This window comes from Hyperoodon ampullatus, assembly GCF_949752795.1.
Source record: "Hyperoodon ampullatus genome assembly, chromosome: 1".
Lineage (NCBI taxonomy): Eukaryota > Metazoa > Chordata > Mammalia > Artiodactyla > Ziphiidae > Hyperoodon > Hyperoodon ampullatus.
Genome location: NC_136914.1, coordinates 181,882,832 through 181,902,222, shown reverse-complemented (window position 1 = coordinate 181,902,222; position 19,391 = coordinate 181,882,832). Strand labels below are relative to the sequence as shown.

The window sequence follows — 19,391 nt, the reverse complement described above, 5'->3', positions numbered from 1 at the left end:
TGTTTTAGTACCACACACCTCCAAGCCAGGTGTTCACTTGGATGACTGTCAGTGGAGAACACTCAAGTGAGAGTAAAAGGAAAAGCAGCATTTGTCCTTTACTAATGAAACTTGGAACAAAAGGACTGAATACTCCTGAGTCACATTCACCTTTGGAAAAAGTCAAAGGGCAGGCTCAACCCAGCAACTTCTGCTTTGTGGCTTCAGCTGGGCCACAGAGCCTGGCCAGGTTCCTCTCTGAGATCAGGCACACACAGGACCTTCCCCCCACTGGAGTTCCTCTTGGGCTGGGGATTGCAGCCTGTCCTTGGAGCTGGCCACTGCCCCGAGCACAGCCATTCCCTGAGCCAGCTCAGACTCTCACACGGACTGAGGGCTTGTCGGCGGGGGGGACGCTGCTGGCTTCAGTCCCTCACTCCCACCCCCATCAGCTCTCCACACAGATGCCCAGGAGCTGGCAGCACCATCAGCGGGAGGGATGGTTAATAACTTGGCACTCACCTTGACACACTAGGGCCATGAAGATGGGGGCACCCCAGGGCTTCAGTTCGTCTTTTATAACAGCCACCATCACACTCAGTGAGGTCACAGTGGCCCCACCTGCCATGTGACTGTCGGTGCAAGTGTATCAGGAGCTGGCACTGTGCCCTCTGCATCTGCTCCCCACCTTCCTTCTCATGCCTCCCCACAGGAGGGTCCTCACCCACAGGCTCCCAGATACCTTCCTGTCCGGGAGGTCTGCAGCCATGACAGACATTCAGACAGAGCTCACCAGAACAGCTAGGAGGTTTATAAACTGCTGAAACGTTCCCAAACCAGTTAGTAAATCGTCACTGCCCCCAGCCTCCCCACTCTCTAGGACGCAGCTACCTAGGACCAGACGTGGCTTATGGCCCACTTCTGTTGTGGTTGATCCTGGTCCCTGCAGAGCCATTTTTGAGGATTCTGAATATCACCCAGTCTGCGTCAACAACTTCTGGAGGCAGAGAGCCCTGAACTTGGGAGCAAGGAGAGATCTTTGAGCTTAGATAGTTTCTACTTCCTCAGTTTACTGTTGAGGACAGTTGACTGAGAGAGCCCGTGTCACGTCCAAGGGGGTGCAGAGCGGGGGGACAGCATGGACGCCCTTGGAGTCAGGCTGCTCTAGGCCCAAGTCCTGACTCACCCACCTTGAGCTGCGGTGCCTCTGGCTGTGCGCCCTGGGCTCGGGGCCTCGGTGTCACCTGGCTGGGAGAGCACCGCCTCACCGGGCTGTCACCGGACGGCATGGAGGGAAAGGGCTGGTGCCCCCCAGCACCAAACGCTGTCTTCCCCAGGACAGCGGGCTCTGGGGTCCTCTGGGAGACACCTGCACCTCTGACTCAGCACGGCCCCAAAGGCCATGTCCAGGGCCACCTGCCTACAAATGGACCACTACCTCCCTCGCCCCAATCTGGTTTGGGGAACAAGCAAGCTCAAGTGAAGGCCTCCTGGGGAGGGTTAGGGAGAGAGTCTACACTGAGTTTCATCTTGCTAATGATCAAAACGTGGGGACTTAAGAGGTGTAATGTAGGGGCTCAGAGCGGGCAGGCTTGAGAGGTCCTCAGAGATCCACCTAGCCTCACCTTGTTTTTAAGTGAGTTGTTTTAAAAGCCCCCAAAAGAAAAAATGACATACTTAAGGCCACCCACCATGTCAGTGGCCCAGTAGGGACTTCACCCTTGAGTCTGGGGGCCCCAGACTGCTCTTGGTTCTGAATAAGGCTGCCTAAGTTCATTCTAGTTTAGTCCCTATGAATTGAGGGCAAGTTCTGTGCTAGGCCATTTACAGGGTGGGTGTCACACCTTCATTACTGCAAATGGAGTAATAGAGGGAAGGGGCCAAACATGCAAGAGTCATTCAAGGCAAGGGTGAGGGCTGGGGAAAGGGAGCTGATGGGTGTGGGGAGCCCCCCTGCAGACCACCTCTGACAGCTGGAGGGGCACAGCCAGCGCCTTGGCCATAGCCCCTGCTCAGAATGTGCTGGGGCGGGGTGCGGGGGTGGTCAAGGCAGCTCTGTCAGAAGTGACCCTTCCTCCATTGTCTCAACGTTTTCCAAGTACCAGACGGGCTTAGACTTAAGCCTCTACTTTGCCGCAGGCCGCGGGCCTCTCTGCTGTCCTGCTTTGCTCGTTTGCATCAACACCACAGCTCGGATGTATTTGTGGATTCACAGGGTCAAGAGCAGTTCCCTTAATGCCTGCCAGGTTTCTCTGCCACAGTTCAGAAACATTTTATGCATGGAATGCGCACATGCGTTAGATAAACGGTCTTTCATCTGAGAGGGAAGAGAGGCCAACATTTGCTGACCGCTGACGGTCCCCAAGCACAGCGCATGCTCTGCCTCTGATTTCTCAACCTTCCCTGTGAGGGGCGTCCAATACTGTGGGTTTTAGAGATGAAGACATCCTGACACTGAGAAGTAAATAATTTGCCCCAGGCCACCCATGTGTTGCCGGTCAAGTTAAGTCTAAACTCAGCTCTGAATCTAAACTTAACCCCAAATCAAGGCTGTTTCTCTTTTTCCTAAGCTGTCTTTCAAGTCTCAAGAATGGACTCTTCTGGAAAATTCCAATTACTAGTCTTTGGCTGCTAGGACTGTGGGTCTTTGAGGTTTCTCTGGCTACCTAATAAAGTTATTTCTGATGAAAACCTAAGGACATCCTTCCTTCCTGTGCCCCCCTCCTCCACGACCCGCAAAACATCAGCAGAGCTTGGAAATCCCTGGAAATCCGGGAGATGCAGGCGCCAAAAGGATGTCGGGGGCCCCCTTCCTTTATTCAGAGAGGCTGGGGAGTCACTCCTTCCCAATAAACTCCCAGGAGGCCACCAACCAGGACTGGGCGACAGAGGAGGGGTGGTGCCGCCGGGTGAGTCTGGGGGAAATGAGGCCACGGAGCCCCGGAAAAGGCCTGGGTCACCCAACATCCTGCTCTGCCTTCCCTGTGAGGCCCCATTGTCCTGGCTCGAGCTCCCAGGCTGGCCCGCCCTCGCTGAGGCAGAATTCATCAGCTGGCTCTGAGGCCGATTCTGAGTTAGTGCTATTTGTAGAATCTTCTTAAAATACCACAACAGTGCCATTCACGGAGCGTCTGCACGGCGATCGATGGCGGAGGCTGGAACAAAGCTCTGCTGTGCTCGGCATCCCGTTCAGGCCTCAGCCGGAGGGCACCCCGCCGCCCCAGTGATGGGCGGGGATGCTGGGGCTCTCCCTGTCCTGAGTGCTCCCGAGTGAGGCCCTGTGGGGCCCGGCATGGACTCTGGTCCCCCATGCTGGCCTGGACCGCATCCTGGACCAGGATGGCCGGCAGAGGGAGTACAGGACGGCGTCCGGCCCTCCGTAAATAAGATCCTGCTCTGGCCTTTCCCCGGGGAGGTCAGGTCTAATCCGCCCCGTCATTAGGCCGCACCCGGGCTTGCTCAAGCACAGTTGTGTGGATGGACAGGAACAAAGATCAGTAAAGGGTCATCAGGGAGAGACCCATAAAGATGTAGCCTTTTGTGTCCAGAGTCAAAGGCTCTGGCATCTCTGCTCCCTCTGTGTACGTACTCAATTTCCTCATGAGATGGTCACAGCAGTGTCCTCATCAACCGTGTTTCTCTTCCCCCACCTCAGCAGTACCCTCAGTGCCTTCTCGGGCGCACTTGCTCTCGGGATGTCTCCGTATGTTCACAGGTGTCTCCATTAGCGATGCGTTTTTTGGTACCTGGGAAGAGCTGAGCAGAGTTGAGTGTTTTCTCTGAAGCTGGACCTCTTGGAGCCTTCACCATGCCAAAGGACCGTGCACTGGGTCGCCTCTACTTAACTTGCAGGCCCTTCCTCACACAGCTGCCGCTGGGCAGTGATGTTCTAGCCATACCTCCCTGTGATCCTTCCAGGATGTGGGTATGGCTGGAGCCACAGGTGGGGTGCCCATCTGTTCAAAAGTTTTAATGACTTTCCAGTTTTTATCCCCCCCCCACCATTGGTACCTAACCGTGTATCGCATAGAAAATCAGACAGTCCTCCAAAAGGAGGCAGCTTAGCTCTCCTAGCCTGTGCCTGAGGCTAAGAGCCTGCAATGGGCCTTGCTGTGTGTCTGGAGGGACCCCCTCGCTGCACGGAAAGGCTTGGCAGCCAGACTGGCAGCTACCTCTCAGAGCAGCTATGCCAGCCATTACTGATGTCCAGCTCAGACTGATGTCAAGCCCTCATGGTGGGTTTTTAAATGTCCTCTGCAGTTTTCCGATGAGTCCCTGTTAATAGCTGTTCACAAAGGACACTGGGCCACCCCCTGACCAGTGGTGGGGTCATTACGCACAACCTAGCATAGAGTGTGACCCTTGACAAGGGCCCTGACTGGCAGGGTAAATCTATTTGGGATGAGGGTCAGGTGAGAGACGGACACCTCAGGGATGGTTTGGGGGTCCTCAAAGCACCACCATGTAAAGAACAACATCCGCCTCAGTGTAGACGATGGCCACCCCAGCATTTGAGCCCTGGCAGTTGAACTGGATTCTGACCATCCTGGTGGAAGGCAGGGCAGCCCTGGGAAGCGGGCCCTCTCTGAGACGAGCAGACCCATGACACTCACTGGCTGCAGGACTCCAGGCAAGAGACACACATCTCCATGCCTCAGTTTCCCCATCAGGGAAGTGGGATTCATAAGGCCTAGTTTGGGGGTTGCTGTGGGACTGTGGTAGGCAGGAGGCCCTGAGAGGCTGGAGGAGCTGAGGTTTTGCTCCCCAGCCCTGCCAGCTCTGCTGAAGGGAAAAGCCCTGGACAACAAATAGGTGAGGCATAAAATCTCTGCTCTGGCTCTCCGGCTGGGAGTTTGGGGCAGTTTTCTTCTGTAGAATGTGGAAAGGTAAGACCTTTCTCAAGGTTGTCTTGAGGCTTACATGTGAGAACATAGAGGCTACCATGTTGCATAACTCCAGCAGAGGGGAGATTCACAAAAACTGCAGTGTGAACGGGCCCTCCAGAGGGCACCATTTATTTAGATTACAGCAGGGGTCCCCAGTCCCCAGGCCACAGACTGGTACTGGTCCATGGCCTGTTGGGAACCGGGCCACACAGCAGGAGGGGAGCGGCAGTCAATCGAGCAAAGCTTCATGTGTATTTACAGCCGCTCCCCATCACTTGCATTACTACCGGAGCTCTGCCTCCTGTCAGATCAGCGGCTGCATAAGATTCTCATAGGAGCGCGAACCCTACTGTGAACTGCGCATGCGAAGGATCTAGGTTGCGTGCTCCTTACGAGAATCTAATGCCTGATGATCTGAGGGGGAGCTGAGGGGTGATGCTAGCACTGGGGAGCGGCTGCAAGTACAGATTATCATTAGCAGAGAGGTTTGACTGCACAGAGACCAAAATAAATCAATTGCTTGCAGACTCATCAAAACCCTCTCAGTGAGTGGCAAGTGAAAACAAGCTCAGGGCTCCCTCTGATTCTGCATTATGGTGAGTTGTATAATTATTTCATTATATATTACAATGTAATAATAATAGAAATAAAGTGCACAATAAATGTCACAAGCTTGAATCATCCCCAAACCATCCCCCGTCCCCAGTCCATGGAAAAATTGTCTTCCACGAAACCAGTCCCTGGTGCCAAAAAGGTTGGGGACTGCTGGACTACGATGAGAATGGCTGTCTGGGGGAAGGGAGTAGGCAAGCACTTAGACTACAGTGTGAGTGTTGGCCTCCAGGGCTGCCATTCATTCAAACTCTAAGGTGAATGGCTGCCTCCAGAGGGTTCCAGGCACTTAGACTACCATGTGAATGGCTGCCTCCTGGAGCTGTGCTGGGGAGCGGTGCTACAGTTAGCAGTGGACTCATTAAACCTCCATCCTGGCACTAGCATGACTTCTTGCTTGTCTGGTTGTTTATAAATGGCCTCCAGGAAGGAGGCAGTTTACAAAATAGTATGTTGTTTTTTAAGGAATCTGAAGAATTTGGTTGAAGAAGGCCATAGGGAGAACATTAGCTAAAGCCCTGAGGTCTCACACACCTGCTGGAGGCGGGCCTACATTCTGGGGAACCCATGCAAAGAGGAAAAGAGCACCAGACAGAGATCCATGGTGTTCATATCAGAGTAGGGGATTTCTCGTGTGCCCAGCATAGATATTTTGGCTCAACAAACGTCCACGTTACCGGCTAACAGAGGCAGAAAGGAACTGGGAAGGCTGTACTGAGTGTAACATGCTGGGTGGGTAATGGGCCTGGAGTCCCATAGGCCCCGGATGGGCACTTCACTGCCATTTGGCATGTCACTTTCCCCAGCCCCAGTCTCCTCATTCAGCCCCAGGCGCTCCTTCAAGCCTCCACCCTGGCCTCAGGGAGGGAGTTGAACCCCCCTCTGGGGGAGGCAGAAATGGTAGGAATGCCCCTCCCCCACTCCTCCAAGCTGCTGGAGGTAACCCAGGCTGCCAGCCAGGTTTCTCCCCCACCAGGAAGAGTTCCTGTGACTGGGAGGTTTTGTGATGCAGAACTGGGGAAGGGGCTTAGAGCATCTTCATGATAAAGAGCAGAGAGCCAGTACATTCTCCCAGACTCTGAAGGAAAGAGCAGATGTCCTTGTTGCTAATTTGGCTTCTTGGGTTGCTTCCCAGTCTGTGGCAGACCCGCCTGCCCTTGACTCCCTGAGGACCAGGGCTTCATCTTTGTGTCCCCAGTTCCTAGCATGGCGTCTGGAAGGTTGTGCAGGATGGGATCTGAGAATGTCCTTCAGGGCAGCGGTTCTCAAGCACCTGTCCAGAGGGGCACCTGGGGACAAACAAGAACTTCCTCCTGGTGGTGGGAGAAGTGGAGATGTAGCACGGGCTGGCTGCCACCTCCTGGTGTCAATGATAAGAATCTAGTCCGGGTCCTTGGATGAAGGTCAGCCCCTGCCTCATGCCCCAGGCCTTCCCCCATGATGCCAGGCTGGGGAGCCTGGGCACAGGGAGCTAACAGCCAGGATAAGGGATTCTTGGCAGGTATCCTGGGTCTGTGCTTTTCAAGCAGCTGGGCTTGAGCCCGAGGTGGGGATCAATTGGGAGGGGGGTGAGAGGGGATGCCACCGGCATTTAAAAAAAGTGATACTTACAATTACAAAGTGATTTTTATTTAGTCTAAATGTGCAGTTTCTGGAGACAGTGAGCAGGGTGTGATGGGACTTGGGACACCCCCTCCTGCCACCAGCAAGGGGTCCAGTACCTGCCTAGGCTCTACTTATGCCCCCCGGGGGTAGGGGGGCTTGGAGCCCCAGAAGCTGAGCCTTGCTCTTGAACTTCCTCTGGATCACCACCAAGACCAAGACAGATCCTGAACCCAGGCGCTCGTCACCCCCCTTCACCCACGCCTCCGCTTCTCCCCCCTGGACACCTGCCAGAGCTGGGGAACAGGTCCTTTCCACCTCTGGACCCACTCGTGCCCTCCTGGGTGCACTGAGATACACAAAGGACCTCAGGACTTTTCCCACCTTGGGGCCTTTGCACTTGCTGCCCACCCCCCTACCCTCTACGCCTGGCCCAGCCCTTCTAGTACACTTAATTCTCAGCTCAGGGACCCCCTGAGATGGGCCTTTCCTGACCCCCAGTTGAAGTAGCAAGCCCACCCCATCTTTGCGGCAGTCGCCCCGTCTGTGCTCCCTCCCTCCCTGGTTTGCTCCCTCATCCTTTGTCTGGCTCCCCTGAGAGTAAGCTCCAGGAGGGCAGTGCCTTGCCCTCCCCTTCACCTGTGTGCTCCCTCCACTCCACCCCTGTGCCAGGCACACAGTAGGGCCTTGAGGAGTATCTGTTGCCTCATTGAAAGAAAGGGCCTCTTTACACATGCTGGCTAAGCCAGGCCCAGCCTGCCTGAGGCCTCCTGCACCAGTCAAGCCCCACAGAGAAGATGGGGTATGGGGAGGAGGCATGGAAAAGGGATGTTAAAGCCCCTGGTACCACATGTGACCAATGGTGACTGGAGCATGGGTCCCTACTCCCCTTTTGTCCCTGGGCTGGCAATTCTGATCCATACTTCAGGAGGCTGCACTAACAGTGCCAGCAGGATGGAGGCCCCAGGTCCCCAAACGGTGGCCAGCACCATCTCACATCCCTGTGGGCCGTCCCTCCTTCCTTATTTTAGTCCCTGCCCTGCTTCCCAAGCCCACTGCCTGCACACAACCCTTAGTCTCTGGCTTTGGTTTCAGCGAACCCAGGCTAAGACACGCAGTGTGAGGGGGAAACATTCTCAGAAGCAACGTGAAGTAACAAAAGACAGAAGTTTCCTGCAGTTAATGACAGCTCCTGTTAGCCCACAGTGCTGCAGCCATTCATTTAACAAATGTCCACACGCCTACCTGGACAGAGTTCTCCGTTAGGTGTTGGGAGAGGTGCAGGGGTGCATCGCAGACCTCAAGAAGGCTTGAAGGGGAGACCCAGGCGGGTGGGAACCTGGCGCTGGGAGGATACTGAGGAGAGTCTTGGATGCAAATCAAGGTTCCATCGTTTACTAGATCCTAGGGCTTGGCCTCAGCTTCTCCTGCACATAGTAGGGGTGGTAATGTGATCAGAACATTGACTTCCTAGAGTCCCTTAGAGGGGTGCCCCTCTTTACAAGCAGTAGCAGTGTGGGGATGGCGGTACTAGCAAAGCTGCAGGGGGGCGTCCTTGTTACGTCTCTGCAGCTGATGTTGTTTGTGACATTGTAGAAATTAACCCCCCAGCACATACTCATGGGAGAGGTTGAATCTGACTGTGTATAAGGAAGCGAGCGCAGAGCAGGTGCTTCATAAATGTTAGTTCTCTTTTCCTGCCTTAGAATAATGAGTTAAGCTAATGGTCACTGAGCATAAATCACATTTTTTCCCCCTAGTTCAAAGTGCCAGGCCCACCCCTCCTCCCCCATAACCCCCAACCCTGGAACAATTCAGAACCTGCTCTTCATCTGACAGTTGGCATATTCCATTTTCATATGTTGCTATTTTTAGCTTATTTTTTTTTATACACAGAAGTTTATTTTTAAATGGGCACAGGTTGTGGGGGGGGCGGGTGGATTGCCCTTACAATCAGTGGTGTTTTCCAGTCCTGTTCCGGCTTCCCTGGGAGATCAGGAGACAAGAGGGGGCCAAGTCAGGCCAGGCCCAGAGCCAGGCGAGCTGAGCCATTGGTGGCCCTGGGGATACAGTTCTCAAAGTGCCGTCTAGCCACCCCACCCCCCACCCCCAACCTCCCCTCTGGAATCCCTCCTGTGCTGAAGTTGCAGGTTTGCATTTGTGATCATGGTTGAAGCCCCTCTCCCCAACCAGTCTGGGACTCTTGGTTTTGTCACTGCTGGGTCTCTAGCACATGGCACAGTGCCTGGCACGTGGTAGACCTTTAATACACATTTTGTGGAAGGGGGAATGGGATAAGGAAGACTGGGAGTGGGTGAGGGGGGAAGAGTTAGGGAAGGTGAAGAAGTGGGGTTATTTGAGCTGGGTCTTGATGAATGAGTAGGAGTTTACCAGGTGGACAAAATGAAAAAGCATCCCAAGAAGAGGGAACAGCATGTGCAAAGACAGAGAGGCGTGAAGTACATGGTGTATCCCGGGAACAATAAGTAGGACGGAGTGCTTGGTGGGTCCAGTGAGGTGGGGAGCAGCTGGCTGGGCTAGAGAGGGCCCCTCAGCTGATCACGGAGGAGCCCCAGTGAGAAGCAGTGAGTGGGGACATTTCCTGGAGGCAGAGAAGAGAGGCTGTGGTGTGGAATTTTTACCAGGCAAGGGAGAGACCTGCCTCGTATTTCAGAACAGACCCTCTGGCCAGGCCCAAGCATTCCCCAGCTGACCCCAGCTCTTCCTTCACCTCTGCAATTGTCCCTGTGAGAAAAATCACAGCCCCAGTTTTCCCACAGGGTGCTGCCCCAGGCAAGGTCAACACAGATCCCCTAAAAACCCAAACATCCCCGGAACCACAAAAGATTTCCCAGGGAGATGCTGGTTTTGAGAAATGAAACTCCGCTGTGGGGATGGGCTGGCAAAAGCGGAACTTGGAGTGCAAACCGATTGGAGGACATTTGGGACATCTTCCTAAATTAAAAGTACTCAAAGCACGGGGCAGGTCTGACTGCTCCAGGGCCAAACCAGGAGCTATCACTTCTCTTAACAATGAAAAGCAGCAGTCTTTATTCAAGAAAGTAACCTGTGCCTGTGAGAACACACAGGCAATAACACACAGGCAAGCACTTCAGAGAGCCTGTAGCGGGAAGTAAGCCTCATATTCCTGAGCCCCTTGCCTCCTCTCCTGAAGGCCCCTTGCCTGGGTCCCTGGGTCCTGCTTGTCCTTCCAGAAATGGGCCCGACCACCCGCCGCCGTGTGTCCACATCACTCTCACACAAATGGCAGCATGTGCTTCACACTGTATTTTGCTTTTTCCACATAATAATGTATCATCTCATATCACATAGTTCCACCACCTTCTTCTTTTGGATGTACGTCATTTATTTAACCAACACATTATTTATTTAACTTGATGGACAGTTAGGCTGTTCCCTGTTATTCTCACTGTCTCCTTATGCACATGTGCAAATTTATCTGAAGGATAAATCCCCTAGGAATGGATTGCTGAGTCATTTAAAATTTTGATAGGTATGTCGCGGTCCGCGCGTGGGTTGGAAGAAGAATTTCCAGGCACAAAGTATTTTAGACAAGAGTGAGTTTATTGAGAACAAAGACCAGAGTTAGTGAGGGGTGCTGCAATTACAGCAAGCGGACTTCCTGATAGACCAGGGAGAGCTGACCCCCTTTGTGGGCTAGTAGCCAACTTTTATAGCCTCAAGACAAAGAAAATTCCTGCTGGCAGGATGGCATTAGGTGATTGGTCAGGGTGCTACAAGGTTGCTACATGGTGATTATTTTGTCTACTATGGAGTCGGGGGCTGTCCCGTTTAGATTAGGAGAGCCCATGGCAGCAGTTGCTATGGGGGCTCCGTTAATTCCGGGGTTTTTGTCCTGTGTCCTTGATGTAGGGTGTCCTTGATGTGGGGCTCCACAAGATATGGTAGGGCCCCCCGATCCGTGGTTTTGCTTTCCGTGGTTTCCTTCTCTGTGGTTTTAGTTACCCGCGGTCAACTGCAGTATGAAAATACATTAAGTGGAAAATTCCAGAAATAAACAATACAAAAGTTTTAGATTGCCGCTCTGAGCAGCAGGCTGAAATCTTGTGCTGTCCTGCTCTGTCTCACCGGGAGGTTAATCTTTTTGTCCAGCGGATCCATATATACATATTCCCAGCTACCCGCGTCTACGTATACTTAGCAGCTCACTCGGTTATCAGACTGTCGAGGTATCGCATTCACGTAACTTTTGTTACAGTATATTGTTATAATTGTTCTATTTTATTATTAATTGTTGTTAATCTCTTATGGGCCTCATTTATAAATTACGCTTTATCGCCGGTATGTATGTATAGAGAAACATTGTCCCTATAGGGTTGGGCACTGCCCGCAGTTTCAGGCATCCGCTTGGAACAAATCTCTCGCGGATATGGGGGGAGGGGCGCTACTTTGTTGTCAGATTATGCAGCGCAAAGGGGTTGTGGGAAAATCTATATTACCAACGTGCTAGGGCTGTCCACTTGCTTCATTGTCCGTCCTGGGCTGGTGCCTCCGGCTGTGAGCCCCACGCCCCTTGGTGAGCTGGTCGCCCGGCTCTGAGCGACTCTCAGGTGCCAGCGTGCCCTCCACGCCCGTTTTCCACTGTGCGCAGCCTGAAGCCCACCGCCCACACGTGATGTGAGGTTTCCTTCACTTGCCACTTTATATTAAATTCTATTTTCATCTAGTTTTTAAAATAGGTAACATGGTTCAAATATCTAAAGGCCAGTGCCCGTCTCCCTACACCCTTTTCCCCTAGCCATCCCCTTTCCTCCCAGAACTGCTGCTCCAATGTCTTTGTCTCCTTCCAGAGATATTTTGCACAAACAAGTATATTTCTGTTCTTCCTTCCTCCCTCCCTCCCTTCCTTTGCAAAAATGATAGCGTGTTATTCTTCCCTTTACTTTTTTCACTTAACAGTGTCTAGCAGAGAACATTCTGGGTGTAAAGTGCATCCTCATTTTTTTTAATATCTGCAAATCATCACATTTGATGAATGTCTATTCCTCTCCTCTCCTTGTCATTTGTCTTTTCACTTTTCTTTGCTGTGAAAAGGTTTTTTTTTTTTGCATTTTATTTTATTTTTTATACAGCAGATTCTTTTTAGTTACCTATTTTATACATATTGGTGTATATATGTCAATCCCAATCTCCCAATTCATCCTGCCTTGAAAATATATATATATATATTTTTTTTTTGGCGGTATGCGGGCCTCTCACTGTGGTGGCCTCTCCCGTTGCGGAGCACAGGCTCCAGACGCGCAGGCTCAGTGGCCATGGCTCACGGGCCCAGCCGCTCCGCGGCATGTGGGATCTTCCCGGACTGGGGCACGAACCCGTGTCCCCTGCATCGGCAGGCGGACTCTCAACCACTGCGCCACCAGGGAAGCCCCCTTGAAAGTATTTTTAACTTTCCTGAAGTGGAATTTTCTTTCGTGGGCTCTGGTTTTGGGGTCATATTAAAAAAACCTTTCCCACTTTGAGATTACACAAAATTTCTCCCACAATTGATCCTGTTACTTTTGTGGTTTCATTTTTTAATCTTTAAAATCATTGATACATCATGATTTTTTATTTTGTTGTAAGATGTGCTATAAGGATCCAACCTGATAATTTTTCTCCAGGTGGCTATCCAATTGTCGCTATTCCATTTATTAAATAATTCATCTTGTACTCATCCATTTGAAATAACTCCTTAATTCTGTTCCAGACTCTCAAATGTGTTTTGAGTCTATCTGTTCACGTTATGCCGTACCATGCTGTTTTAATTATTATAGCTGTATAATTTACCCTGTTTTGATAATTAGTAGGGCTGGTCTGACTTCCTTATTTTTTTTCTTACAAAAATGCATTTGCTATTTTTGCTTATGACTTTTGAATCAACTTGTCTAATTTAAAAAGAAATGCTATTCATACTTTATTGTGTTACGCATTATGGTATGCATTTCTATTACTTCTAATTTATAAATAGTGATTTCTGTATATTAATTTTGTGTCTGGTACCTTACTGAATTGTCTTATTGCTTGTAATGGTTTTTCAGTTGGTCGACTTAGGTTTTCCACACATATAAATAATAACAGCGATAATAATACCACCACACCCTCCCCTCCCACTTTTATAGTTTTATGTTCTCTCTCTAATCTAATCGCACTGGCAGATACTTCCAGGAAAATGTTAAATAACACTGGTGATGGTGGACATGCTTGTTTTATCATTGGTTTTGATGAGAATGCTGCTAGCATCTCTCCACTAAACAGTGTTGGGACTTCCCTGGTGGCACAGTGGTTGGGAATCCACCTGCCAATGCAGGGGACACGAGTTCAAGCCCTGGTCTGGGAAGATCCCACACCGCAGAGCAACTAGGCCCGTGCGCCACAACTACTCATCCTGCGCTCCAGAGCCCACGAGCCACAACTGCTGAGCCCACGTGCTGCAACTACTGAGGCCTGCGCACCTAGAGTCTGTGCTCCACAACAGGAGAAGCCACCTCAATGAGAAGCCCACGCACCGCAGCAAAGAGTGGCCCCCACTCGCCGCAGTTAGAGAAAGCCTGCGCGCATCAACCAAGACCCAATGCTTCCCAAAAATAATAATAATAAAAAATAAATTTAAAAAAATTAAAAAAAAAATTAAACACAGTGTTGGCTTCGGCTACATCTGTGTTGAGGAAGGATCCATCTATCCCTACTTAACGTAGAATTTCAAAATGGATGTTGAATGTTGTCACATGCCTTCCAAGGTTTCTCTTGGACCCGGGCTGCAGGTCCACCAGTGCACCTCAGCTAGCCCCAGACCTGCCCTTCCCTGGCAACTCCTGGGGGAGCCGGTGCAGCTCTCAGCTGCCTGGGGGCTCTCGTCTCTGGACTGGGATGCTTTCCGCAGCAGGAAGCAGAAAAGCCCACCTAACAGGCTTAAATCAAAGGAGATGTGTTATTCTCACAGACCGAGAAGCCCTGAGGTAGGCAGCTCCTGGGTCAGTGATTCAGGGTCTCAGTCAAGTTAGCAAGGGCGTGGGCCCCCCTCCTCCCCTGCCCTCCTTGGCCTGTTAGCTTTGCTGGCTGGTCAGCATGGTCACAAGATGACTACCAAACATCCCAGAGACAGGCAGGATATGCCGCCTTGATGAAGTGGGGTCTCTTTGTGGGGTCCTTCTTAGAAGTCATGAAACCTTTCTCAGAAGACCCTCCAGGGACCTCCCCTGTGTCTCAGAGGCTGCATCTTCCAGTCTTAGCCTGTAAAGTATAACTGTTTTTCATTTCTTTAAAAATCTCCTTAATGTCTCATAAGCGCTCATTTTCTAGTGGCTACATATGATTCCATCTGGTTTATGTGTGCACTCTCCTAAGCCATTCCCCTGTTTTGGCCATTACGTGGCTTCTGACGTTGTACTGGGTTCAGCTGTTGCCTGCCCATTGGGGCGTTTTGAGCTCCCAAACACTCCGGGTGAGGCTGTGGCCAGTGCCTTTCTCAGCCCAATTAGAATTTCACTTCTGGTTCCAGCTCATCAAGAGGTGTGGTTGAAAGCTCAGAGTCGGTTCCCAGAACCCTGCAAATGAGAGGGCGGGGGTCATGGGGAGGCTACAGGGAGTCCACTGCGTGCTGACTGCTTGGGGGAGAGGGCTCTAACTCTCTGCCTGAGACTGGGGGAGATGGGTGCACTTTTTCAAGGTGTCAGCAATTTGATTTCCTTGATGGCTCTGGCCCTGGGGGAGGGGGCCAGTGAGGTTCTTAATGTGGAATATCTAGGGGCGCTGCAGACAGCCAGGCACCCAGGACACTGTTCAGGAGTTTCACTCTTTGAGACAAAAGACGTCTTTTCAGCCAGCTCAGCCCCAGGAAGAGAGAGGCCAACATAAGGTTTTCATGTGCCCCAGTGTAGTGACGTGGGGTGCAGTCTGTGCTGGGACAGGGGTCTCTGCTTGTCTGGTCCTGCTTGAGTGAGCTTTCTCCCTTCTTCACCAGATCCTGTCTTCCTTCTCAGAAAACAGAGCCCCGGGGGCCCAGGTAGATATTATGTGCATGAAGCTTTGCGCAGGTTGAGGACCTGCCCTGGGGTTTACATCCTTTTTCCTCCAGGCACAGTACAGCAGCCCTAAGGGACAGACTCCAGAGAGCCCTAAAGGAACCGTAGGGACCTGAAGTCTCTGTTTCTCTCAGCCCGTCGCCTCCCCTCCTGACATTCTGCCCTCCAGGTCTCCCAGCTCCCGGGCCATCTCTCCTCCCCAGTGACAGACAGTGACAGAGCTGGGTCACCTACTGCAGTGCTGTGCTGGGGATGGAGCAGGGTGGGGAGGGTGAGGAGCATTTATGAGACTCTGGGCCCTGCAGTCGCCATGACAACAGAAATGCACTGTGATTTAGTTCCCATGGCAGGAGCATCTGACAGGAGCATCTGACAGGCAGGGCAGGTGGACTGCAGATGCCGGACGACCTGGGCTTCGTTCCTGTGTTTCCAGCAGTCCTCTTCCATATCCATTTTCCTCTGGGGTGCCTTCTTTCCCTACGTGCTCAGAGGTATTTTGTGGCACACATTTAGGCCACAAGACAAGCCTTCCCATACTTTCTTAGAGTCCCCGTGTCAGGTGACTGCCCAGCGCCCTCTTTACTCTCTCCCCTCCACCTTCCCTTCTCTCCTTTTTCTCTCTGCATTTATGACAATAAAAAAAGGCATCCAGAAATGCAGAGGTGGGTTGTCAGCCTCCTCACATCCCCGGCTGAGGGCTGTGGCAGTGGAGGGCACACAGATGACATCCTGTCCCTTTTTAATAAGATACTAGGTCCAGACCACATGCAAGGGGGTGATTGTCCAAGAGTGTGAATACAGTACCAGGAAGCAGGGCTCACTGGGGGCCACCTTGGAGGTTGCCCAGCACAGGGATGGAGCCAGGAGGACAGACTACAGCCAGACTGCCTGGGTTCAGATCCAAGACAGGTTGTGAGTGGTCAGCACTTTAGGAGACCAGTTGGCAAGTAATTTCCCCTTGCTGACCAGTTGGGAAGCGCCACTGTAATTAGTCGTGTGACCTCAGCCAAATTACTCAGCCTCCCCCAGCCTCTGTTTTCGCATCCGTAAAATGGGTATCATAATTGTATCACCTTATAGGGTTGTCCTGAGGATATGGAACTGAGATATGCAAAGCTCTTAAAACTGTACCAAGCATGTGGTAAACACCCAATAAAACTTGAGTGTTTTATTAAGAGAGATTGCCTGTCACTTGCACAGAGCCCTTCATGTGTCCCCACAGTGACCACTGCCAATCACTGAACTCCTGTCCCTTTCCAGGCACTGGACTAGTCCCTGGGGATTCCAGGAGGCCAAGGGAGGCAAGGTCTGCTTTCATGAAACTTACATGCCTTTAGCAGAGACACAATAAACAAATATACAAATAAATAAGCTAATTTTCTGCTGTGCTATATTCTATAGAGAACAGAGTGGGAGAGTCATTGGGCAGGAGGGGCAGTTACCTGACAAATGTTCTCACTCAGGGAAGTTTTCTCTAAGTGATGTGTGAGGTAAGGTCTGAAGGTGAGAGGGGGCCAGCTCTGCAAGGAGCCGGGGGAACAACATTCCAAGAACCTGAAAGTGCAGGGATTCTAGTTGGAAGAGGGTGAGCTTGAGGAAGAGAAAGGGACCCAGGATGGCTGATGGCATTAAGGGTGGGTAAGTAGGAGGAGATGTGATCAGGGGACCTGGACGCCCAGGGTCACATCAGAGTTGGATTTTTATTCCAGGAACATTAGGCCCTCCAAGGAGTTTTTGTTTTGTTTTGTTTTGTTTTGTTTGTTTTTTGCGGTACGCGGGCCTCTCACTGTTGTGGCCTCTCCCTTTAAGGAGCACAGGCTCCGGACGCGCAGGCCCGGCGGCCATGGCCCACGGGCCCAGCCGCTCCGCGGCATGTGGGATCTTCCCGGACCGGGTCATGAACTCGTGTCCCCTGCATCGGCAGGCGGACTCTCAACCACTGTGCCACCAGGGAAGCCCCCTCCAAGGAGTTTTAAGCAGATGTGCTTTGCTCTTAGTTGACTGCTTTTCTTTGTTGAAGGGATGGGTGGACTGATGGACCGACGGATGGATGTATGGGAGGGATGGGCAGATAAACATGTGGCATCAGCACAAGCGCAGCCTCCCTCCCTGTGCTCTCTCACCAGAGTTTGGTGCCTGCTGCCTGCGCAGCCCTTTAGGATGGTATCTTCAGGGCTGCCTGTGGTCCAGGCTCCTGACACTGTGCCCTGGGAGGACTGAGTGATGTAGGAGAAGCAACCAGGCTGGGCAGAGGGGCTGTCTCAGGCTGTTTGTCTCTGGGATCAGGGATACACCATAAGGGTGAAGCTGATTTAATGAAAAGAATCCCAAACTGCTAAATCCAAATCCTGCTGTGCCATTTCCCGTCCGGGTGGCCCTGGGCCACTGGCCGCTCCAGCTGCCCTGTCGTAACACAGGCATGGTGATGGTTACAGAGGGTATGACAGCACTTAGGAAGCATGTGCAGGCGTCGTGCCCAGCTCCTGGCTTCCTTGTCCCATTCAGTCCTCACCAGAATCTCACAAGTTAGGTCCAGTTATTTTGCTGATGAAGAAATGGAAATGTAGAAACATTATGTGGCCAGTAAGCCCTTACATTTTATCAACCTTCTCCCATGTATTCATTTAATCTCCACCAACCAGGTCAGATAGGCTCCACTTGGAGAGGAGGACCCAGAGGCACAAAGCTGGTGGCGCTGGGAGTCCAGCCCCGTGCTCTCGGTCCTAGAATATAGGGGAGGGAGTGTGCAAGGTGGCAGGCGCTTGGGACCTGCCTTGGGATTTCCACTGTAGGAAACCCAGGCAGGCCATGCACCAGCTGGAGGGCCCCGCAGGAACCTGCTGTTCCTCCTCGACCCGCCCCGCCCGGGTCAGTCCCGGCTTTGGGGCACTGAGAAGTACAGAAGTTCCCCAGGAGAGACAAAAAGTGTCCGGTCCCCAGCCCAGGGGCAGAGTGCACAGGCAGCCAGGAGGCGGCTGCACCCTGGAGCTGCCAGCACCTCGTTTGCCTGGCATCTGTCCCTGGCCTGGGTGAGCTTGGCTGCCCCTCCTGCCCCCAGAGCCCTGCCAGTTCTTGCACCATGCCTTTCTTCCCTGCCAGGCATCTGAAGAGGAGCAGGCAGCTGCCCAGGGGTAAGTGAACAGCCAGGGTCAAAAGCAGGCTGTAGGGACACCAGACTGGGGGATGATTAACCCTCAAAGGGCAAGTGGCATTTGGTGGCTCCAAGCAAAAGAAGTTGAGTGAAGGTGAGTCAACAGGGATACCTGGGAAGCTTGGACCTCTGCTCAGGTTCAGCCCGGTGCAGCCTGGCAGGCATGGGCGGGGAAGGCCAACCTTGGAGACACTGCAGAAAAGCCCAGCCGGCAACTAGGCGTTGCCCAGAGCTGGCCACACAAACACACACACAGAGTCTCAGGAAGTCTAGGGATAGTGGGCTCTCCCCTTCCCCTCCAGCCCTAGTCTAGGCTGTCTGAAAGCTGTCCAGTCCTGCAGCCACCAGCTACATATGGCAACTGAGCACTTGAAATGTGGCTAGTCCAGACATATTCTTAATACAAACTACACCCTAGGTTTTGAAGACTTAGTACAAAAAGTATATAAATATAATCTCTCAATAATTTCTGACTATGTGTTGAAATGAATGATACTATTTTGGATATATTGGGATAAACAAAATATATCATTTAAAATAAGTTCACCTGCTTCATTTTACTTTTTTAATGTAGCTACTAAAGCATTTGAAATTATCCATGTGGCTTGCATTATATTTTCATTGGATTACGCTGCTCTGGACAGCTGCAACCCCATGCTTGGCCTTCACCCCTGGAAATCCAGGTGTTGGAGGCCTCCCTGCTCCCCTGGGCAGCCTGTAGAATGATGGTGGGCCCTGTGACACATCATACATTGCAGCTGCTGTCACCTTTAAATAGTGATTTCTTTTGATTTTTGATTTTCTTTTGATTTTTGAACATTTTCCATAAATCCTGAGCTTATTAGATATCATTTGATTAATTACATCAGAATGTAAGGCAAGGTAGGGAGCCTAGAGACCATGCCAGTAAGCCAGAGGAGAAATGAAGGTGGCTCGGACCAGGTGGGCCAGTGAAACATGGTCAGATTTTGAATATGTTTTGAAGGAAGAGCCAGTAGAATTTGCTGATAGGAATGGATATGAGACAGGGTGGAGCTGAGGATGTGTCTGGTTTCCACCTGAGTAACTAGAAGGAGTGGAGTTGCCCTCACTCGAGAAGGGAAGAGGTGGCAGATC

The 19,391-nt window shown here is 51.8% G+C and overlaps 1 protein-coding gene across 7 annotated transcripts in view; it reads left to right on the top strand.

The window, feature by feature from the left end:
* ARHGAP22 (Rho GTPase activating protein 22) overlaps positions 1-19,391 on the top strand; it is a gene marked incomplete at its 5' end in the record, with an annotated part of 200,371 nt that overhangs the window by 127,138 nt on the left and 53,842 nt on the right. Inside the window, one exon of one of the 7 annotated variants that reach the window (XM_079715535.1) lies at positions 18,204-18,255. The exons of the other annotated variants lie outside the window; for them this stretch is intronic. Within the exon in view, the coding sequence (XP_079571661.1) occupies positions 18,204-18,255 (52 nt within the window). Of the gene's footprint in view, positions 1-18,203; positions 18,256-19,391 lie in introns of those variants that run through there. 7 annotated transcript variants of the gene reach the window in all.